At 33.8% G+C, this 25,270-nt stretch overlaps 1 protein-coding gene across 3 annotated transcripts; it reads left to right on the forward strand.

Annotated features, from left to right (window-relative positions):
- The first annotated feature begins 16,885 nt into the window (after nucleotides 1–16,885).
- LOC127873478 (uncharacterized) lies at nucleotides 16,886–22,703 on the forward strand. 3 transcript variants are annotated; one of them, XM_052417361.1, is made up of 7 exons: nucleotides 16,886–17,166; nucleotides 18,511–18,888; nucleotides 19,567–19,632; nucleotides 19,956–20,051; nucleotides 20,744–20,809; nucleotides 21,051–21,078; nucleotides 21,376–22,703. In XM_052417361.1, the coding sequence occupies exons 1-7, from the start codon at nucleotides 17,091–17,093 to the stop codon at nucleotides 21,449–21,451; spliced, it is 786 nt and encodes a 261-aa protein (XP_052273321.1). In that variant the 5' UTR covers nucleotides 16,886–17,090; the 3' UTR covers nucleotides 21,452–22,703. The 3 variants fall into 3 exon arrangements, with proteins under 3 accessions (XP_052273321.1, XP_052273322.1, XP_052273323.1); XM_052417362.1 differs by having other exon boundaries at nucleotides 18,544–18,888; XM_052417363.1 differs by having other exon boundaries at nucleotides 16,897–17,166; nucleotides 21,426–22,703.
- Nucleotides 22,704–25,270: the final 2,567 nt, after the last annotated feature.

Here is a 25,270-nt window from a genome sequence, read left to right on the forward strand (position 1 = left end):
GGCCCTTTTTTGACTTAGTAACTTTGAATATATGGTTAAATTTTGTGTTTCGATCCACTTTACTTCTAAAGTATCAAGGCTATTGCTTTCAAACTTCAAATACTTTCATGCTATCATGAGGTAACTGTACCTGGCAAGTTGAATTTTACCTTGACCTTTGAATGACCTTGACTATCAAGGTCAAATTATTAAATTTTGCTAAAAATGCCATAACTTCTTTATTTATGATTAGATTTGATTGATACTTTGACAAAACTACTCTTACCTGACATACCACAATAGTCTCCACCCAAACCATCCCCCGTGCCCTCCCCCCTCCCCCCCCGAATCACCCCCCCTTTTTTTTAAGATCATCTCACAAATGACCACCACACCCTCACACTATACCCCCCCACCCCACCCCCCCCAATTTTTTTTTGAAACGGTTAAAAAACACAAAAAATAATTTTTATTATTTCATTTTTGAAATACCGTCCAACCATCGCACCCAAGCATCCGCCCCCCCCCCCCCGAATTTATTTTTTTTTGCATTTTTTCCGCATTTTTGGAAGATAATGTAATAAATGTCCACACCCCCACACTATACACCCCTCTTCACTCCACCTCTCCCTCCTTTGTGATTTAAATTGAGAGTCCCTTCACCTTTAAAAAGAAAATAGATGAGCGGTCTGCTTCCGCAAGGCGGTGCACTTGTTATACCCCGCCATAGGCGGAGGGATATTGTTTTGGCGTTGTCCGTCCGGCCGGCCGGCACTTTTGTGTCCGGAGCCATATCTTGGAAGTGCATTGGCGGATTTCAATGAAACTTGGTATGAATATATATATGGATAAGAGGATGATGCACCCCTAATGGCGTTGTACACCATCTGTTAATAACAGAGTTATGGCCCTTTGTATCTTGGAAAATGCTTTTTTGTATCCGGAGCCATATCTTGGAAGTGCTTTGGCGGATTTCATTGAAACTTGGTATGAATATATATATGGATAAGAGGATGATGCACCCCAATTGGCATTGTACACCATTGGATAATAAAGGAGATATGGCTCTTTGTATCTTGAAAAAAATGCTTTTTTTGAGTGTTAAATATAACACTTTTTGTGTCCAGAAGCATATTGGCGGGGGATATCAATTCAACGAATTTGCTTGTTTAGTATCAAATGATAACAACGTTTGCTTTCTGTTTAGGAACTAAAGTCTTGCATTTGCCTTCTTAATGACCGATGTAACCATACTTTCAAAACTTAAAACTTGATCTAAAGTAGCTCCCAAATATTTGACTGAGTCAGTGTGCTGTATGACTGTACCATTGCACGAAATATTAAGATTAGATTCTTTCTTTAACTTAGGTTTCGAGCCAAATAAAATTGATTCTGTTTTAGGTGTAAAGACAATTAATTGTCAACTAACCAGTCTACTCTTTCCAGATCCTGTGCTAATAAACACTCAATATCAAGTTTAGACTTGCCAGACTCCAGTATAGCATAATCATCGGCATATAATAAAAGCTTATTGTTTACAACTCCTGCCATGTCATTTACATATATAAAAAAATAGCAGAGGCCCAAGTATAGAGCCTTTGGGCACACCACAAGTGACATTTTCCAATGATTATTGTATACCAGAAACATCAGTACATTGTTTACGACTAGATAAGTATGATTTGAACCATCTAATAAAATCAGAGGAAAACCCTAACATTTTCAGGTTATCAAAAAGTATATGGTGAACAGTATCGAAGGCCACCAATTTCAGGGAGGGGGAAGGAGCATATATATATATATATATATATATATATATATATATATATATATATATATATATATACCCTTGTCCGTCCTTCTGATTGATTTATTTGAGGCACATAACTCTTAAAAGTATTGCAATGTTTTCGATGAAATAATTTTACATTAACAAGCATTTTAACTTTTTTATTGAAAACAATACATTTTTGAGTACTATTAACATTTGGAACTTCATTCACTTTTAACCCAAAAACTGTTGCAGCCTAACAACAATCTTAAGATAATCATAAAGGAAGCAGCTTTAACAATCATTATTATTTAGTTTTTGTGTCATATATTAAGGGTCGATAAGGATAGATTTGTGTGTGGATGCAAATCTTCTTAACCTGGCTGGTAGATTTGTTGTGGGTGGCATAATTTTGTATGACATGTTTAGTTAAAAGTATTTCTTTTAAAGATACACCACTTATGGATATTGAGGCAAATGGAGACGATGGAAAGGTTAGAGGAGGTAAAGAAGCTTCAGACAGGTAATGCTTTTTTTTAAATATATATGTTAAAAATAAATCTTGGTGTACCTTGTTAAAGAACTAGACCACTTTCTTAATGTGATTGTCCACCTCTTTAAAGACATTTTTATATTTGCACAACATGATCTTGGAGAGGTTTTTATGATTGCCTTTGTCAGTTGTTGGTAATGTATCGTCAACATTTACCTTGTTAACAGTATAGAGGCCACATTTAGGAAATGTGTAGACTCAATGAAAATATTCTTATTTAATTTATGTAAATATGTATCATGTAGTTCAACAGAGAAATACTTTATTTTTGACCTTTGACCAAATAGATTAGTATTAATATACTGTAGTATAAACCTTTTATAAACATTATACATGTATGTACTGTTTGTAAGCTTACTATTATTTATTTGTGAATTGTTTTTTCACTATTGTCTTTAACACCTTCATATGTTATACAATACAACTGGAGCCTATTTGTTACTTTAGATTTTGAGTGGGAGCATGTTATCTAGCCCTATTTAACTAAATTGAAATTACTTAATAGGCACTAACCAACACAATTCTAATGTTCAAAAGTGTTCAGATTATCGGGATTAGCACAAAATGAACGCAAAGAGTTACTATTTTTTCTCGAAATGATAGAAAACAAAAACTGTGAATACATTAGGCAGACAGTATTGGTTTCCTTACCAAGATCATTTCAACTGCATTACTTCTTACCTGTATCGAGTACATTTCCCAAAAAGAGCAAACTAAATGGTTCTCTGACTTCATGTATACATCAACAAGGTTTTACTTCCGTCCTACTGTTGTAAAAATACACGTGTGAACAATTCACATGATTAACACAAATATCAATAAGATAAATACTTATAAAACACATGTTTAGTTATTAAAAATGTTGGAAAATCTTGGTGTCTAAAAAAATAAGATTCACATAAATAATTATTTTGAATCAAAAAAGGGTGTACACAAATTAAAAGTGTCAAAAAACTTAGACTAATTACACACATCAGAATAACATATGGACTGGTTTTAAAGCCACACACCTTGAAATGAAATACATGTTAATCAATACATATAGATGGAATTTAAAAGCGTGCAAAATTGTCATGAAATCTATAGCCTAGTTAAGAAGTAATTTTTTTAATTTTTTTATTATTTTAAAACTGAAAGTAGGATTTCTATATGTATACGTCCATTTCGACAAACGCGATTATTTTTAGCTCACCTGATTGCGCAGGTGAGCTTTTGTGACCGGTCTTTGTCCATCGTCCGTCTGTAAGTCGTCCATCCGTCCACATTTGTTCGTAAACACTCTAGAAGCCACATTTATTGTCCGATCTTCATGAAACTTGGTCAGAAGATTTGTCCCAATGATATCTCGTTCGACTTCAAAACTGGGTTATGCTAGGTCAAAAACTGGGTCACTAGGTCAAAAAAACAACCCTTTTAAACACTGTAGAAGTCACATTTCATGCCCAATCTTCATGTCACTGCGTTAAAATGTTTGCCTTAATGATATGTTGGTTGAGTTCGAAAGTGGTTTCGGTCCGATGAAAAACACGGCCGCCAGTGGGCGGGGCAGTTTTCTTTATTTGGCTATAATGAAACCTTGTAAACACTCTAGAAGTCACAATTTTTGCCCAATCATCATGAAAGTTGGTCAAAACATTGGTTTTATTGATTTCTCGGACGAGTTTGAAAATGGTCCAGATCGGTGAAAAAACATGGCCGCCAGTGGGCGGGGCATTTTTCTCTATATGTATATAGTGAAAACATGTGAAAACTCTAGAAGTCACATTTTGGCCCAATTTTCATGAAATTTGGTCAGAACATTTGGTTCGTTGATACAAGAGTTGAGTTCGAAAATGGTTACGGTCAGTTGAATAACATGGCTGCCTGGGGGGGGGCAGTTTTCTTATATTTATATAGTAAAAAAAGCTTGAAAACACTCTAAAACTCACATTATTTGCCCAATCATCATGAAACTTGGTGAAAAAATTGGTTTTATATATATCTCAGATGAGTTCGCAAATGGTCCCGATCGGTAAAAAAACATGGCCGCCAGGGGGTGGGGCAGTTTTCCTTATGTGGCTCTAGAGAAACCTTGTGATTGAACACTATAGAATATAATATAAAGAAGTGTAACTCCAGCTGCTGGAGCAGTATTGAATTTTCATTAAAACAATTAGTTGGTCCTTTATTTAAGGCAAGTGACCGATTGCCCAAACAGTACAAAACAGCACAATACATCACAATACAAACCAACATAAACACAAAATATAAATAAAGCTGGGGTCACCGCCTTGGAACGGTCAATGCAAAGCATTGGGGGTTTAAACCTGGTTATAGAGCGCTCAACCTCACACTTGGCCCAGCAATATTCATAATACATTTAAGTGTAAATAAAATTTAACGTCAAAGCATTGTAACTCAAATTAAAAAATAATAAAAGGGAATTAAAACGCATTCAATTTAATTACTATTTAATTACTCAATTGCATTGAAGATACAAGAGTAACAGAGTTACAACTTTTTGACGAACGATCAAATAAAACTATTAACAATTGTCAACTACATTCCTTCTTTATAGAAAAAGATTTGAGAATATAGCGTCATGGGGTTAATATCTCAGATAATCATCGCGCAAATACAGGAAGAAGCAGCAATAATGGGTGTAAAAATTCCATATTACATAGCTTGGTTGTTTATGTGACTGCTAAAAAATTTAAAATAATTAAATCAAACAAGAAACGCCTATCAGAGAGAAAATATAAATAAAATGGAACGTTATAAGCCCGATGACCTATGCATGTAGATTACACCTGGGAAAGTAGGTCGTATGACGTCACAAAAATCCATAATGACATAATGACGTGAACAAATTCCAGGGGCAGTACTAAATAAAAATATTAATGGGGCTGTGCTACTAATAAAACAAGTTTAGGTGATTTAATATTAAGAAGCAAATGAATAAAAATGGTAATTCCATTAAAGCGACATTATTGGAATCAAACAGTATATAGGTGTTTTGACAACTGAAAAGTTACATTTTTTGCCTAATCATCGTGAAACTTAGTCAATACATTGGTTTTATAGATTTCTCAGACAAGTTGGAAAATTGCTCAGATCGGTAAAACACACTTTTTAGCTCACCTGATTGCTTAGGTGAGGTGTTAGGATTGGTCTTTGTCCGCCGTCCGTAAACACTTTAGCATTCACATTTCTCAAGCATTCTTTATCAAAGTTGCTGAAAGATCTACGTCAAGTTTGATAATGAGCAAAATCAATTAATTAATGCCATAATTATTGCCCTTAGCTTGTTCAAATTTTCATTATATTATACAAAATACTTGTCAACACTCAAGAGGTCACAATTTTGTTTTAGATTTTATGAATTTTAGGTCATAATATTTTTTTTGTAAGCAAATTTTGATGTTTGGTATGGGGGGTCAACTCAAAATATAGGTAACCAGGTAAAATCTTACAAAAAACAAAAACACTCCATATGCCAGTGTTTTGGTTCAATAATGATGAAACTTGACCTCGACGTTTGTCTGGACAATATCTAGGTAAAGTTTGACATTTGGTAAAGATTGAATAAACCGACTCCTCTCAGGTGAGCGAACTAGGGCTATCTTGGCCCTCTTGTTTAGTTTCTAAGCACAAAAAGACGGATTTCTACCTTGTAACCACCAGATATATTCTAATTGGCATAGATAAAATATGTTTTTTATTTATAGTTAAATTTACTATGCCAAATAAGTTGTGTGGCTTTAACATCAGATCTTTTAACTTCAACATTATTGGAAATTAAATAAGTTATGTTTCTTAACAAATGGCCAGTACCGGTATTTGCATGTATGGTATACACATATAAGGGCTCTGCATTTTGGCTATTCTCTGAAAGCTTTCAAGAAAATTTTGATTAAAAAGTAAGCCTTAACAACCCAAAGCTGTATTTGCATGCGGCAGCATTGTTTATGTTTATAAGGGGTTTCAGTTTTGGTTGTTTGATAATATTTTCTACTCTATTTACAAGAGATACAATGTATGGAATTTAGACAAGCCAGTATTTGCTTGTACGGTATATGTATGCAAGTTTGTTTAAAAAACATGGCTGTCAGGGGGGCCTGGAGTGGGCTTGGGAGCATGGCAATCTGGCTATAGCCAAACATGCTTTTCCCTACGGCCTTATTGCACAGTTGCAATCTTATAACTAAATTTCCAATTATCTGTGTGCATTTGTTTAAGCTAAGAATTCATATTGAAAGTAAATCATAGGATGCATACAATTATGAAAAAAATGAAAACCATGGCCAGCTGTGAGTCTTTGCCCATTTATCTTTAAACAAATCCTGGGGAAGGCCATCTTGTAAATACCAGCTGTCAATTTTGTGTAAAATCTTCATGAAACTTAGTCCGAATGTTTGTTTAAATGATATCTTGGTCGAGTAATAAAATGATTTTGGTCCATTGAAACAAATGGCCACCAATGGGAACGGCATTTCCCTTACATATTTTCAATGAAGCCTTGCAAACTAAGTCACGCTTTTTGCCCAATCAGCTTGAACATTAAATTGTGTTCTATTGACATCTTAGCCGAGGTAAAAAATCATTGTGGCTAATGCAAGGAGATAAGCAACATTAATTACACAACATCAAAAAAGCTGCTCAAATCTGTGCAGTGCCTTCTAGGGGCACATTTATTGTCCGATCTTCATGAAATTTGGTCAAAAGATTTGTGCTAACACGATACCTTCTACGAGTTCAAAAATGGTTTTGGTTGGTCGAAAAACATTGCAGCCAGGGTGCGGGGCAATTTTCCTGATATGGCTATAGTAAAACTTTGTTAACACTCTGAAAGTCACATTTATGGTTGAATCTTAATGAAGCACATTTGTTCTGATGATATCTTGGATGAGTTTGAAAATCGTTCCGGCTTGTTGAAAATCATGGCTGTCAGGTAGCGGGGGCATTTTTTCCTTATATGGCTTTAGAAATACCTTGTTAACCCCTAATAATTTTTGTCCCAATGATATTTTGAACGAGTTAGAAAATGGTTACAGTTGCTTGAAAAACATGGCCGCGCTTATTGTCTGGTCTTCATAAAACTTGGTCGAAAGATTTGACCCGATAATATCTTCAGGGGTGTCAATTGTCCAGATTATTCTGAAAATCCGGATTTGAGACGTCCAGGGTCGATTTTAAGATCAATGTAAATCTGATGAGGGTTGTTGTTTTTTTTGGAGGGGTGGGATGATTTCGTTCGTGTGCGTGATCATTTGAGAACGAATATTGTTATTGATTCCTCGAGATTTGGGAAATGTTTCATGTCCCCTATGTAGAGCAAAGTCAAGCACTGCAATAACATATTGGTAAACAATATGTTTACTAATTTATATATTGATTGCGTAGTTGCTTGGTTACTTGTTACTGATTTTCATTTTCTTCAGTCAAACTATATGCATATTTCATATCATTTGCAAAAGACTTGATCTGTATATGTTTCAGATAGTCGTTTTAGAATACAGATCTTAGATTTTAGGGGGCGTTAGAAAATGGTTCAGGTTGGTTAAAAAATGGCCACCAGGGGGTGGGGCATTTTTCCTTTAATGGCTGTAGTAAAAACTTGTTAACACACTTTAAGTCATATTTGTTGTCCAATTATAATGAAACTTTGTCAGAAAATTCGTTTTCTTGATATCTTGGATGAGTTTGAAAATAGTTCCTGTCTGTGGAAAAACATGGCCTCCAGGATCGGTGAATTTTTCATTATATGATTATAGTAAAACCTTGTTAACACTCTAATAGTTACATTTATAGATCACTCTTCTTGAAATTGGTTCAGAACATTAATTCTTATGATATCTTGGGCTGTACAGAACAGGTCAGTTCCTTTTTATCTCAGGTGAGCGACTTTGGGCCTTTAAAGCCCTCTAATTTTGTCTATGCCTCTTATACATAGCAAAATGCTGAACAAAATTGTATAGCATGAACATTAAACTACAAAGCAAGCAAATTGTGTTCATGTTATCAAAATAAAGGCTCAGGTTGTATTGTGCAGTCTATGTTCTGTCAGTAATGATGGCTAGAGATCGGCAGTGACTTGTTTGTAGCCATTTTATTCAAAATTCTTTTTAGTTGAAATACAAAGCACACGGTTTTATTAGTCATCAAGATTCTAAATGTCCCATTACAAATTGTGTTAAAATTGCTAATGTAGACAAATCAGAATCTAAATGGTGCAAAATTAATGCTGATTGGGTCAAGAGCTCTCAGGTGAGTCCTTTTGTCCCAATGGCCTATTGCTTTTTCGATTGCTCATCAGATTATGATATTAAAATAAACATATTTAGTCTGTTTCATAAATTGTTGAGGTTGATGTAATTATTATGATGTATGTCATATTGCAGTTTGCTGCCAACCACTTTTGTGGGAACAGTGGTCAAATGTTAGGACGCTGGCTTAAAGATCCAGAGGTCTCTGGTTCGAATCCCGCATTGACCACTGGAATTTTCCTGAGCAAGAAATTTATCCCACATTTTCTCCTCTCCTTCCTGGTGTATAAATGTTTAAAATATCCTGTGAGGGAAAAAAGCCAATGTGCTGTGGCTGCGCACATGGTGTTAACGGACGACTTATGACTAAGTGATCTGAGGATAAATGTGAAGCACCTCTGAATGCACATACTGTCTTCGGGGTCATAATGTGATATTGCTTGCCATATTCTATGGCACTAATGTGCAATTTGTGAAAGGTTTATCATATTATTATAGCAATAATCATATTCAGCTAGTACCACTTGACATGTTTTTTTTTGTTATGTAGTTTTGTTACAGTACTTTTATATCTTCTTTGTCTCACTTTCAAATGATCTGATGTACCTTGCCATGTCTTATAACACATGACACATGCAAATTCTTTGTAGTACATTTCTGTACATGTTTTACATTTTTTAAGTTGTTATGTTACAGAATAATACATTTTATTTGTATCTTTATCCAACAATTCCTGGAATAATATGGGTCATGCCAGTCATTTGTAGAAGAACTAATTTTGAACAAATTTATGGAAATCAATTAGCCTCATTTTTTTTAATGATATTCATTATTGAAATGAATTATAAGCGACTATCAGTTAGTAAATTATTTGAAATCTATTGATTAATATTACATTAAAATCATTGTTATACTAAGGATGATTATCATCATTTTGCAACCAAACATTTTTTTGGAGGTATCTGTCTTTTTTATGTTTTCATGTATACATTTATTAGCCAAACTTGAACAAACTTTTTACATTTTCACATAGCTTTACTGTGAAGCTAAACCAAAGACCAGATCTTACTTAACATTACAAGAATAGCTCATTTTTTTTGTTTTACATTTTTTTTAGCGCACCTGAGCATAAGTACTTATGGTGAGGTTTTGTAAAGGCTGTCTTTCATGCATCCGTTGGTATGCAGTGTTTTTAGTCTGTCATCAACTTCCAGTTTGTAGAGGACACATTTTTAGCTCGACTATTATATATGAAATATATATATATAGTGGAGCTATCCTACTCACCCCGGCGTCGGCGTTGCGTCTTCGTCTGTGTCTGCTTGCAAATGTTAAAGTTTTTGTACTACCCCAAATATTTTCTTTGACCCTTGACATATTGCTTTCATATTTTGTATACTTGTTTACCAACATGACCCCAACCTATAAACAAGAGCAGACAACTCTATCAAGCATTTTGTCATAATTATGGCCCCTTTTTCACTTAGAATATGCAGCAAATGTTAAAGTTTTCGTACTAACCCATTTATTTTCATTGTCTCTTGACATATTGCTTTTATATTTTGCATACTTGTTTTTACCAACATCATCCCAACCTATAAACAAGAGCAGACAACTCTATCAAGCATTTTGTCATAATTATTGCCCGTTTTATACTTAGAATATGCATATTAATGATAAATCTATGTTTAAGTTTGCGTACTACCCCAAATATTTCCTATATCCTTTGACATATTCCTTTTATATGTTGCATACTTGTTTACCAATATGACCCCAACCTATAAACAAGAGCAGACCACTGTATCAAGCATTTTGACATAATTATGGCCCCTTTTACACTTTGATAATTGAACATTTTGCTTAAATTGCCTTAACTTCTTTATTTATGATCACATTTTATTATTACTTCGACAAAACAACACTTACCTGAATGCCACAATGGATTCCACCCAATAAATACCCCACGCTTGAAACTTAAAACTTGAAACTTGCTAATTTGATGAAACGCCTATTTATATAATTATATTCAATGGCGTTGTACAAAACATTATATGTACATAAAATCGATAAAAAAATAAGAGATATTGATAATATTATGCAGATTCTACCACGCTTCTACCAGAATCCCCCCCCAACCTCATACCCCCCAAAAAATAATTTTTTTAAACATCGTCTAATAAATAACCACACCCCACATTATACCCCCCTCTTACCCCACCCTCCCTACCCCCACCCCCCGACCCGATTTTTTTTAAACAACATTATCTTATAAATTACCACACCCCACATTATACCCCCCTCTCACCCCCCCCCCACCCCCCCCCAAAAAAAAAAAATTTTTTTTTTTAAACATCATCTAATAAATTACCACACCCCACATTATACCCCCCTCTTAACCCCCTCCCCTACTCCCCCCCCCCCAAATTTTTTTTTTCCTTTTTTATGCCCCCATTTCGAAGAAAAAGGGGTATATAGTTTTCGCACTGTCCGTCGGTCGGTCGGTCACACTTTTCGTGTCCGCTCTGTAATTCAAATAGTTTTCATCCGATCTTTACCAAACTTGGTCAGAAGTTGTATTTAGACAATATCTAGGTCAAGTTCGAATATGGGTCATGCCGGGTCAAAAACTAGGTCACTGGGTCACTTAGTGCATTTCAAGGATTAAGCATGGTGTCCGCTCTCTAATTGAAGTAGTTTTCATCTGATCTTTACTAAACTTGGTAAGAAGTTGTATCAAGACAATATCTAGGTCAAGTTCGAATATGGGTCATGCCGGGTCAAAAACTAGGTCACGGGGTCACTTAGTGCATTTCAAGGATTAAGCATGTTGTCCGCTCTCTAGTTTATGTGGCATTTCTGATTTATTTTATTATTCTAAGACATTTTTATGCCCCCGAAGGAGGGCATACAGTGATCGGACTGTCCGTTCGTCTGTCCGTCCGTCTGTCCGTCATACTTTGCGTTTAGATTTCGAAAAATGCTCATAACTTCTATGTCGCTTCAGATAGCAATTTCATATTTGGCATGCATGTGTATATGGACAAGGCATTTCCATACGCACACAAATTTTGACCCCTGTGACCTTGACCTTGAACTTAGGGTCCGCGTTTAGGTTCGAAATCTGCGTTTAGGATTTGAAAAAAGCTAATAACTTCTACCAAGCGTTTATTGGGGGCATGGGAGGTATAGATTTGCAACTTTTAAACAGGCGGTACAGGAATTCATGTTTCAACCATATACTGTACCACTTAAAAGGCGGAGGGTGGGTGTTGCAACGTCTTGCCTCTGTCCTCCTTTTGTCGCCATCACTCAAAAGTGTAGGTGTGTATAGTTGCCTTTCTCTGCCTTATATCCCTGCAACTTAAAAGCCGGAGTTGGGGGCAGGGGTTAGGATGTATATGCAGATTTGCAAGTGTGGGGAGGGCGGGTAAAGATTTTGTCTGTAAGGAGTGTTTGCAGCAGAGTCAGGATAAAGCTGATCACCAGAGATCAAGCATCAAATTGTTTTGAAGACCCCACCGTAACTACGCTACTCTTGAACTTGGAGAGTGTTTTGGAAGTTTTAAACGAGGACAACGGCGTCCATGCTGGCCATTGGTTATTTCAATGAAATAACAAACAACAAAATTTAAATATTAAACACCTGTTATGCAGCAAACCAATAGTTTAATAAAATGTAGGCGCTGTATTTCTCAAAAACATTTACACAGTTATACGTTTATGTAGTGACAACGTTACAGTTGGGGGCATCCGTGTCCTGTGGACACATTTCTTGTTTATTTTTGAAAGATCGTCTTATTTAATTATTGAATATGAACAATTTCCCCATGATGGCTTACGTTTTACTGTCAAGCACTCGAATAGTCGAGCGCACTGTCCTCTGACAGCTCTTGTTTCTACCAATCTTAATCAGCGTGTTTATCTTTACAATATCTGTGGCAAGTTTGAATCTGGATCAGATGGTATAAAAAAACTAGGTTAGAAAGTCAAATTTATTTTAAAAACATGTAACCCCTTGAGAAGCCTCAGGTAACCATAGTAAGTCTTACATAAAACTTGTTGGCTTTCTAGAGGCCAAATTTATTTATATTTTGTTTTTGACTAAAGTTCGATGAAACTTGGTCAGATGTTTACCCTGACAATATCTAAGCCCTTTATCATGGGTCACATGCTTCCTAAGTCACCAAATCAAAGCTTCGATTAACCTTGTTACCACGCTAGATGCCACTTCAATATGCCAATCTTAAGGAACTTTGCCATGATGTATATCTTCAAAACATGTATACGGAATTTGAATCTAGGTTACATGCTTACAAAAATTGGTCACCTTACTAAGTCTTTATGAAACTTGTTCTGAGTGTTTATCTTGGCAGTATGAAGGCCATGATAAATCTTTTTCAATTAAAGATTAAGAACTAGATCACCTGGTCAAGTTGTCAACAATTTATGTCTATGAAGTAAGCTGAGCGCTTAAGGGCTTTTAAAACACTATTGTTGTAAATAAAATACTGTTGTATATGTGTTCCAGATATTACCTTAATGAATTCTCTATATTATCTTCTTATTAATGTGCCTTTGACCTTCAATACATATCATGCAAAAATAACATTCCTTCTTGATGATATATGTCATGGAGTAATTTATGTCTTTGTTTAGAATATCGGCAGTTTGTTGTGGCTTAATGCTATGGGTGCTCAATATTATGCTTTGCTGTGATTTGCAGGGAAATTTTAGTTATATATCACCAATATATGGTGCTGTCATTAGTCCGAAATGGTATTTTAACAATCTGATAATCTGTATATAGAGATTAAAATGGCAATCAAAATAGTAGCTATCAAAATTGTATGACTTTTTTTACTTTGTTTTAGCTCATCTGGTCACCAAAGCCATATGTGATAACTACCGTGTAATTTTATCTATGTTTAGTGTGTGTTGTGCTCATTAAAACTCTAGATGTCAAATGTTTTAAGCCTTAAATTTGTGTCCGTTACTGTATGTAATTGACATGACGCCTTATCTATGATCACTCCGCCCACTTAATCACGTGGCTCAGCGGGTAGCATACCTAGACAAGCTAACACCTAAATGGCTTCATTGCCTATATACTGCATGTAGATTAACGCGATATTCCGGATTATTTTTATGGACTTTTTGACATCATATGACACTTGTATAAGGGGTTTGTGTCATTAAGTTATTCTGCGAATGCAAAAAACATACGTTTATAGAGAACATCAGATAATTATAACGGGTTTTTCGGTACATGACCGAAATCGAACCTGTTATTACGTGTGATGTTGGTATTAGCAATAAATTAACACTTCTTCAACGGCATTTACCCATGTTATTTACGAAACATTTCAATCAATTGGTTGTTTCGCATTGTTCATTATTTTATTATTTCTTTGAGATTAGTTTTAAAATATTAAGAAATCTTTATCAATAATAATTCAGTATTAGCAGATATGTGGACAGTATAATGTTGACCGAGTTTGCAGTTGATAAGTATTTAAGATTATGATAATGTAGATATACATAATACAGGTTTTAGATTTTTGTTTTACACCAGTGTCTGTGATGCTTATTTATTTTGTAAGAAAATATCTGTGATTTACAATTGATAACTAGTTTTTTCCTACAGATAAAATTAAGAGATTGTCGGTAATATGAACTCTTTTACTGTTAAATAACTAAATTACTTAATCGTAGTTCACCAGTTATATCTCTTTTGAATATAAATCAACAGTGGAAAAAGCATGAAATAAAAAGAGAACGTGTGATATTGCGCTCGATTCGATTAAAATTCACTTGTGATAATATAAATAAATATTTTGACGCCGCAAATATTATATTCCAAAATCGTTTAAATATTAATTTCTCTGATCATTCGTGAAACAAAATTTATAATCTATCGAAACCAACAAATATCATTTGTTATTGAGTTTTGTTCTACAAGTCTTGTTAAATTGTAATAATGGTATTTATCCTATTGCCATGAGCAACTTTCATCATATAAATACCCATCATGTCCACTGTCCCTTTCTAGATAGTACATAACCTATTTTTAGATTTTACATAGCAGAATTCTTTTTAACAAAGTTTAGTTCATGTGCCATAAATGGTAAGAACAGTTTGATTGTAACAGAACTACATCTTACAGTGACACAAATACTCACAATCAACGAATATTTTGCGAAATATTTCGTAAAATATAGTTTACCCATAACAAATCATTGTATATTAAAGCAATAGCCAAAATTTGACGCTAGATGTGGTCTCTAGAAGGAGTGCTGTATCAGAAGAAGAAGAAGCAAGCAATTTTGACTGTATGTTATGATTTAGTTGACATTCATTTTTATTTTGAATATAAAAACAAATGTGCTGAAACAAATCTCGGCACCACCTGTAAACTCTTTTTGTAAAGTTTGTAACATAACCAATCAACATTTTAGTAAAATAAGCCTTACAATTAGTATTACTCCAGGACACACGCAATAATTGCTTTGAAAGTTTTAGTTATGAAACGAGTATTTGTCACGACAACACAGAGGTCGGGATTTAGAACTTAAGGGTAAGAAACTTGGGAAGTATGCATACCTTGGTATCAACCAATTTCTTGCCAAACGTTCTGTACTTGTCTTAGAGCCGAAGAAATCAACTGTGGGAAGCAGAGGTGCTCACAGAGGAGGATACTAGCAAGATGCGTGAATCTTTAGTCTAAAACTTCCTTATAAAATACAATGTAGCAGGGTAAAAGCCTGTTAAAGGCTTTGAAATTTTTGTGTTAAAAGTTGCTATCACTTTATATCTTAACAATCGTTGGTTTGGTTTTTTTAATACTCGAGCCATTAAAGTGTACAGCGAATTTGGACTGAAATCTCGTGTATCTATCTTCCTCCCATCTCGGACGCAGAGACTTTGCTTCAGTGTCACAACTGACTGAACGTCTACTTCGGCATTCAAACGTTCTATTTCGTGCTTAATATCGCGCTATTTGAGACATTATTCTGCTAAAGCCTTTAAAGGGGCCTTTTCACAGATTTTGGCATTTTTTAACTTATTCATTAAATGCTTTATATCGATAAATGTAAACATTGGATCGTAAAAGCTCCGGTAAAAAATCAAGAATAAAATTAAAAAAAGGAAAAGAACATTGCCAGGACCAGGTTTCGAACCAGTGACCCCTGGAGTCCTGCCAGAGTCCTGAAGTAAAAACGCTTTAGCCTACTGAGCTATTCCGCCGAGTACATACATTCGAAGTATTTTATACATTATATAAGCAGTCTTCGTAGTTTCACAAAATTTAACGACAAAAACAGAACTCTCCAAATTATTCAATCGTTTCGCGTTGCAACGCTTTATAATTTTTAGGTTTTAAAATCGTCAAAAGATGCATATAATGGCTATATTAGACCATGGCAAATGTTCAGTATTACTGTTTCCTCACAAATATCATAACTAAAACGAAAATTTGCGAATCTGAAACAACTTTTTTCAATTTTGTCAATTTACCAAAGCGTGAAAAGATCCCTTTAATTCGCCTTTCTGATCAAGAGCACGAGCTCCCTTTTTATGTTTTTCTCGCTAAGTATATATATTCATTCATCATTTTAATCGACACATAGCCTGGCAGTGTGACCCCTTGAAACGTGCATGGTAACTTCAATTTGGCAAACGATGGTTTTTTAAAACAGGGCACAGTGAGTACAATGCTATAATTTATCAAAAAGAGTATCATCAAATCTTAGATATTTGATAAGTCTCTTAATTAAAAGGTTTGTGTAATAGGATTTTTCTTCGCATATTATATAAAAATGCATATTTATATAAAAAAAAGAATTTGTTGACAAAAGAAAAAATAATAATCTTCCGTATTCGATAATATTCTTTTTATAATAAATATCTCTTCCTCTTCTAACCACTCGGCCTCTTAAACTGGACGACTTTTTTACTATTATAATTTACAATGATAGCAGGTAGAATAGTTCGATTAATTCAGCAAAACTTAAAAACAACAACAACATTGACACACCATGAAATTACTCATGATTTGACAGTGGAGAAAGCACGGTATACATTGACTGGCTCTGAACAATTATCGGAGGAAGGATTGAGTCGTGGACTTCGTTTAAAAAGAACCTTTATTCACAAGGAAAATGCGTGCTTAAGCCGGCTCTAGGTATTTTTCAATGAGACTTCCTGTTTCATGTTTAATTGTTTAAGGCACACCTTGTAAAACGGGGACTGGGAAACAGGAAAATATGCCGCCATGTAGAGCGTTTTCCTGCTTTTTAGTTGAAGATACATATTGTTGATATTGTATAACAAGTGTCATCGGAAAATAACACATTGCGATCCACTTGAATGCGTTGGTCATACTTTCCAAGCGTTCTCACAAACAATCAACAACCAGTTTCTATTCTCTAAAAGAATCATTTCTACCACTGTCTGTTCTTTATTAAATGGAATGTTACATCATTTTAATTGGAGATGAATTTTGCGTTTCTTTTTAAACACTGTTAAGCTATTTCTAGATGTAATGTATTCCATCATTACAGCCTGTAAACATCTGAATATGTCCACGTTTATATGGATTATTTTCATGTGTTGTATAGGTAAGAAATGTGTGTTACTTTTATGTGTCTTTTAAATTAAAGTTAAGATCGACTGTTATATTTAAAGTCTTTGCAGCTTTTACTTTTTTGTCTTTTCCGAATTCAATTATTATTGAAGGGAATTTTAAGATCTATTTGAATACTGACTTTGATTTAAACAAGGTAAAATTAACTGACGTTTTTTTAGCAATTAGACAGACATATCCGAAATATAATTGTGAAACAATTGTTCATAAAATAACTCAATTCACTTCTGTTCCAAATTCAAATAAAAATTGCATATATAAACTGTCAACAACGCTGGTAAAATTTTGAGGTTGTAAATATTATCTTTATCGGTAAGTTTTGCAAGAAGTACATGTACTTTTTCCGATCGCATGTTTTTTTTCAAAAATTTCACACGCGGAAACCTATTGATGGAGATTGCGAGTGTTAAGTGTATCCTTCAGGAAAGTTCGGTCAATGAAGGTTCATTCTTTTCAATACATCATAACATGAATCTCCAAACACTGTATCGGAAAATATGTAATTGTTATTTGTCGTTATCCACTAACAGATAACATATACTAAAATATCACCAACTATTAAAATAAAATCATCAAAACTGTGATTTTAATATTGTCTTGGAACCAGTTTGAGGGTTACCCGAACATCACACGTATAAAGAATTGCAAACCGAAGGCAAGTTTTAAACGATTTCAATCAACTTTACCAATGAAGACAGAACATTTAAATGAATTCCAAAACTTAGCGCGAGAATCGAATATAACACAGATAGATACAATGTATAATGTTCTAGTGCCGTACGTATAGGAAATCTGTTACAACAATTAGTGGATATGTATGAGTATATAAAGACATTGGTCCAACTATAAAATGTATTAGACAATTAGGTTAACGATGCATCTACAGAAGTTTATCTAAAATCCGAAAGATCGTAAATTAATTTCATCCACATAGAAAACTATAGCTCTTCTGATTGCAGCATCCGAACTATTGAATATGGTAACACCGAAGCTATGTACGGGGTATACGTTTTAAATTTTAATGTATCCACACATCAGAAAGTCAAATTGTAGTTTTATTCAATATAGAAAATAACTTAAAATTAGAAATTACAACCGGCTTAAGGGCAAGCCAAACCACTTACCCAAAAAATAATCACAAACCAAACGCAAGTCTTAAGCGATTTTGATCAAATGTACACATGCATACAGAGAATGAAATCATGAAATGTTATACGCAAATCGAATACTAGTAGTATAAAAAAATATTAAGTGCCTCCGTTTCGTAAATTAACTACTAATACTACTGGTGCTATTACTTCAACTGGTGTTTTTTCAGTGTTGACAAGTACCCAAACGGTTATATCTCCAGGTGGTTCCGTCGTTGTTTTAGAAAGGTCGAATCTCACATTGCCCTGTTCCTATAAAGGAAAAAATGATAGACAATCATACAATTTAAGTGTAATGTTTAGTGAGATACCAATCGGAATAAATTATCCGATAACGCGACTACATTTGAAACAAACTCCTGGGAAAACATGCACCGAGTTGTTTAACTTCAACAAGCAGTATGGGCACCAATGCTTTGAGAACAGCGTTTTCACCATCACAATCTACAACGTGACGAGAGACATCAATCGAACGCAGTGGTTATGTGACATTATGTCTGAAAGAGAAGCAGCGACACGCGGCAATACCGTTACGTTGCTTGTTGAAGGTATAATTATATGCTAAAGTTTCCCTTTACATATATAATATTAGAAAGTTTAGAAAATATGTAACTTGGTACGTTTGTTTAATTTTTTGTCTTATATAAAGTTTTGAAACATATACGTTATAGCAACACATAACTAAAGGGACAGTTATTAGAAAAATCCTAATAAATAGCAATGATCTTAATTCATTTTACAAATGTAATATTTAAATGATTGAAATTCTATTCTAGAATTTCAATATATAAGCTTAAAGACATATTTTAATTTAAAAAGTTACGTGGCTTAATATATATTTGATATAAAGGCAGGTTGCGTGGCATATTTGCAATATTTCATATCAGAATTAATAGAAAAACTAAGCCAAACATGACCACTCAATTTCTCTTTTGACATGGATGGATCATTTATACAGTTGGCTCGTAATATCATTTGGATATATACACACATGTTTATATTAAACAAAATCTTATTACTTGACACTTAATGTCGGTATTTGTAATACAAATTAACAGTTACGAGGAAGAAAAGCATTCTTACTATCGTATAATAAGTTTTAAATGAAATGTTGGCCAATATTGCATTTCAAGTAATAATTTACATCATACACGTCATTAGATTATATATTATTTTTTCACTGAATTTAGTTTTGTTCTATCTTCGTTTACAAATTGGACTAACAGAATATGAAGAACCGAACACTACGATGCCACTGCCGGATATGAATACTACTTCTTCTGTGCCTACAGGTGCTGTGTTTTTAATCATAGCGTATGACGTATTTTATGTTTAATTTTGAATACAATCACTCACTCAATAAATAATACATCGGACTTTGGATAATTTATTAATTTGGTCAGACCATGATGTTTGTTGCCTCTTTCATAGCCGAGTCTATTATCGATTATCGATTAATGTTTTGTACAGAACGCATTGTTGTCGACATTGGACGACATGGCATCCTCAAATATGTATTAAAATACTCTAAATGACATCCTTAATCATATTTCTTAAAATTTGTGCACGTGTCTAACACCTGTATGATTTGTCTGAAACTTGTTTGTTGTTTTAGAAACTTTCATACATGCTGGAACCGCTGTTGGATGTTTTGCTGTAGGTGTTGGGATAGGCGTTGTTATCATGGTGATATTAAAACGTCTGAAATATGGTAAGAACTACGTAATATAATTACAGAGTGCAGAATCAATGGGGTTTCCCGGGTTTTACATACGGGCTGGAGAAAATGTAAACATACCTTTAAGAACTTTATTTTTGCAAATATCTCAACTTATTGAAATACATTTGCAAAAATCTTTAGTGCATAAAAGACCGTTTTTCTTGCAGTTTGTGTCGATATCTTAAGGTATAAGAATATATCCTTGAATACATCTGAAATCATTGAAAAAATTTCACGTGCGTGAAGCATTACCTTGTACAGTGAATGCAGTAGATACCGAATTTTTGAACAAGAACACAGGCTTATTAAATAAAGTAATTCCAATGTATTTCACATTGCCATAAGCAGCATAAAAATCTGTCTTTTATGCACTTGTTGAAATTCTTAAAAACATAATTTTAAAAAGTTATAAGAAATAAGGCACCACTTGCCGTCGTGTATACATCCATTAAAGTTAAAAGGGTGAACCACACAAAGGCACGTTATACTGTACCCTGATATTGAAATTTTAGAAATAATAGAATGTGAAATGTATATTGTGTACAATTCTGGGTAAAATCAAATAATCAAAGAAAGAACACAGTAACAATATATTTAATGTAATGTTAAACATAGGATGTGATCGATAACTAGTAGGAAACAAATAATAGACTAACTGCCTGTTTATTGTACTTTTATACAAGGTCAAAGAAGTGAATCTTCTGCCAAACATGAATACACCGAGATTATCTTGTCAGAGCAAGCAACGAGTAAGAAAATATTTGTTATCTTGGTATATTGCTCTTCACGTTGGACTCAATGACCTTATATAATAAAGGGAAAAACACAGTTATACATCATACTTGATTCTTATGAATTCAATTGTTACCGTTTTTCTAAATACTTTTCTTTTAAATAGGACAAGTAGTAAGAAATTGTCATATGCATAAGTGTTGTTGAAGTTATACACATGTGCATGTATGTCTTCATGAGTATGCTTTTCATTTACAGGCCTGAATCAGTCCGGACGGCAACCACGGTAGTATTTAATGTATAAATTAGGGTGTGAGTGATAACACATTTGGTTTCATGGCATTTAGTAACCCCGTGTGGTGTTATACAGGATCAGTAAATTTACATGAGACTCGAGCTGCATTATGAATAATGCACGTATTGAAAAAGTCAAAACTGCAACTGAAAGATCAAATACCATTCTTACATAGCTTTGAATGTCGTCGTTACTTATGAAAAGTATTCATTTTTTATAATATTCCGAGTTGAATAATCGTTTTCAATTCTTTAGGAAACTGATTCACGTGTTACTCTTTTATTTCAGTCATTATTTGACGCCTATTTATGCGATGGAACTCCAAAATATTGTTTCAGTTCATGAAAATGATGACAGATTATGAAGTCATAAACACAGTTACTTCACTTGCGTTCCGAGGATTACCTTTCATATCAACATATGTACTCTCTTTTGGATATTTCTAGACTTATTTACAGCAATTAAAAATATAATATTGTGCTAAAATATATGGACATGTGTCGACGAAATGCATCGACCTAAACGTTCAAGACTGTTTATACTTTTTAGTGAAATTGAAATAATATTATTTGAACATTATCTTACATAATCTATGTGATAAGCAGTTGCTTTAAAAAAAATGTAGTACCTTTAAGTCAGGGAAATTTACAGTATTCATTCTACCAGTTTTGAATTTTATTTTTATGCCTTTTTGAGATTACTTATTGCAACATGTTTTATTCATCTAAATATATTGCTTGAAGCGTTAAACAACTGAAAGCCAACATAAAAATAGTTTAAGCAAGATTTCTTAGTCAAAAAGTATATTGTTGCACCTATATTTAATAACCTTTCATATTTACTTATTCAAATCATTTTTTCATCGCAGCATACCCGCGTTAGACAGACACTCGTTATAATCGTATATTTTTAAATAACGTTTGACCGATTATTTTTGACAGGACTAAAATAATTGTTTAAACAGACAATATAACACTCTGTTTAGAGGAATAGTAATATGTTTGCTTCATGCAATTTAACGCCATGAAAATTCGATTATAGCACGTCTATTCACGTTATAAACATTTTATTGTAGAATGATAGTGCCTTTATAGCACGTCTATTCACGTTATAAACATTTTATTGTAGAATGATAGTGCCTTTACGTAAATTGTACGTTGTACGTTATAAACATTTTATTGTAGAATGATAGAGTCTAGTGCCTTTACGTAAATTGTACGTTGAACGATTGACGCTCGTTTGATTATTTTTTCTAAACAATCATACAATTTATTGTGCCTCATTTTCCTAATCAATGCCGAACCATTTTGTTCCAACGATTAAACTCAAACATTATTGCATTACTTTTCGTTATTTTTTTCAATTTATGTTTTAATTATTTTTTTGGTATAATCGATAGACACGTTGATATTCGTGTTGTTATAAAACAATGCATATGCAATAATTCTACTGTTTTGTTTGCTTCATCTTTTGCTTTGATTTTTTTTTCTATTTACAATATAACTTCATTAAAATCGATAAACATTTTTCATATATACTTACTTCAATTTTATTCTGCTTGATTTGCTTAAACACCAATCAACATTATGGTAAGCTACTACGTTCATCCATATTAAATACTGCATAAACGTATAAATATGAACGTGTGATGTTTTGGTTTGTATATGACGATAAACACGTTTAACCCATTTATGCATAGTGGTTTCTCCCATCCTTCTAAATTGGATCAATTTATTTCCAAAAGTAGGGATATCTAGTATATTTATTTCTATATTTAGAATATTTCTAACAGAAATTCCTTTAAGCAAACAGCGCAAACCCAGATGAGACGACGCAACATGCGGCGTCTCATCTGGGTCTACGCTGTTTGCCAAGGCCTTTTTTCTAGACGCTAGGCATGAATGGGTTAATTGTTTCATTTAACATTACATTTCTGATCCGCCCCGTTGACGTATGTATTGATATATTGGAGGGTTTGTAAGGAGTAGTATATACTGCGTCCGTTTTACGACCGAATGCGTCTGGTACGTTTATCAATCTGGGGGCATTCTGTATATCTTCACAAAAATATCAAAGGCATGTCCGTCCTACGAAATTAGAAACACAATGTCTCTATAAGGCATTCGATGCAATTCCAACTAAAATAACAATGAAAAGATGGTGTTTTATACCAATTTTGAGCCAATGACTTAAACCAAGAAAATACCTTATATATTACATACTGGGTCAACTGCAAAAGAATTCAAAATGTTATCTCTTGACCTCTAAAGTGAAAAAGTTCCTCAAAACATCCGAATCAATGCGGAATTCATTCAAAACAGTTACCCCGTATAAAACATTCAAACATAGGTATGAGCTGTGTTTGTCGTTTGAGAGTCGATCGGAACCAAAATATGCTTAACAGAAAGTCAGTTCCAAAGGTGGGGGGCGTTTAACTATAATTATTCAGCATTAAATAAATAAATAGACATAAACACGCGTCGAGATAATAAAATAATCGTGATTTATTTTATATTTTACTGTAAACATGAACACTGTTTATTATACGACACAATTATAATCGAACATCCAACATCTCGAAGGTCAAGAAATTAAACAACAAATAGGGACGGTTTTGCGTCAATAACATTTTTATTCCGACGCCTACGGTATTAAAACAAACAAGAAATATCTTTTAAAAAGATATACGGCGTAAATAGTTTAATGAATGAGATCAAGGATAGCGAATGTCTTTTTCTGTGCAGTTCTTAGCTGCATCACACGCAGTACGGGATGTTACGGGGAGTTTTCGCGGCTTATTTTACATTATAACATATTGCTGGTCATAAACCTATAGATACAAAACAGAAAACCAAAAGAAGAATGGAAGTTAAATTTAAACATATGAGTCAACCGGCCACACGAGAACAAACATGTTTTAGTGGTCTGTCGGGCATTGCTATTTGATTCGATTATTAACAGTATCGAGAATCATCGTGCTCATGCTTAAAGTGATATTATGGGCATTTTGCACTGTTGAATTGAGCTGAAAAGAATTAACAGGTCAAAATAGTTAGTTAAAATGTGGTTACTGATCAATTATCTGCAACTCACCTTGCTACCAGTTGTTTATAAAAATATATTTTATATTCGATATTCTTACGTGACCCACCCAGTCCTGTAAGCCGAAATGATCCGTAAAACAATATTGTGTCTTTGTGTCGTATGAACAAATCTGCACTAAAACTAAATTTAGGTTCAACTCGTAAACGCATGATCAGTTGTCAAACGAAAGTACGGTTAATATTCAAATGCATTATTTTTCTCTTTCTGGTATATTGTTTTAGTATGTTGATGCTGCATTAATTACTATAAGTGTATATGAAGTAGAAACATCAAAAATAATCAACGGTTGCGATAGACACCTATAAACTGTTACATGCTCATAATATCACTTTAGTACATTAGGCAATATGGTGGAATAATTATTGTTAAATTTATTAAAAATAATATTTATCATTGTATTGTTGAAAACACATTAAGAATCTATTATTGACATACCATAATTATATTGCTGAATATCTTTTTTTAACATATTTCTGGTCTAAAGAAAATTCCAGGTAACCTAGTTCACGGATAGCGTCTTTATTATATAACGATTATTTTACTGACCGCGAACTCCGGTGATGACCTGTATATAAACTCTGAATGTCCGCGACTTGACCCGAAACCTCGCGGGTTGAAATGCAATTCTTTAAAGTGAGGCCTCGCTTCCACTGCTCTTTATACTTTTACATGTTAACATGTTGACAGGAATATGGAAGTAAGTACTAAATATGAGAACATAGCCTTTTAAGTATAAACGCTTTTGCGCTGGTAATACTCTGAAAATAAAAGGTGTACGCACAAACTGTATTGATGTCGAGAATTGAGTGTAAAACTGTTCTATCTATTAAGCCTTTTCATTAGAGATAAAATTGTTTCATACAGTAAAACAGTGGTACAAAGACGCGGATATGTTTCCAATGTTCTGGTGGTATACTCAAATCAGCCAATGGAATAAATGAAGTGTATTCATTCGTACCTAGCCGCGGGAAATTTTATTTGAATTTTATTGGACACTTACAAAGGTCAAGTCAGGGTGAAAAGCTGGCTTATGCAGCTTACGCCGAAAAAACCGAGGAGAGCAAATACACCGTAGAGC

The sequence above is a fragment of the Dreissena polymorpha genome, chromosome 3 (genome assembly GCF_020536995.1).
Source record: "Dreissena polymorpha isolate Duluth1 chromosome 3, UMN_Dpol_1.0, whole genome shotgun sequence".
NCBI lineage: Eukaryota > Metazoa > Mollusca > Bivalvia > Myida > Dreissenidae > Dreissena > Dreissena polymorpha.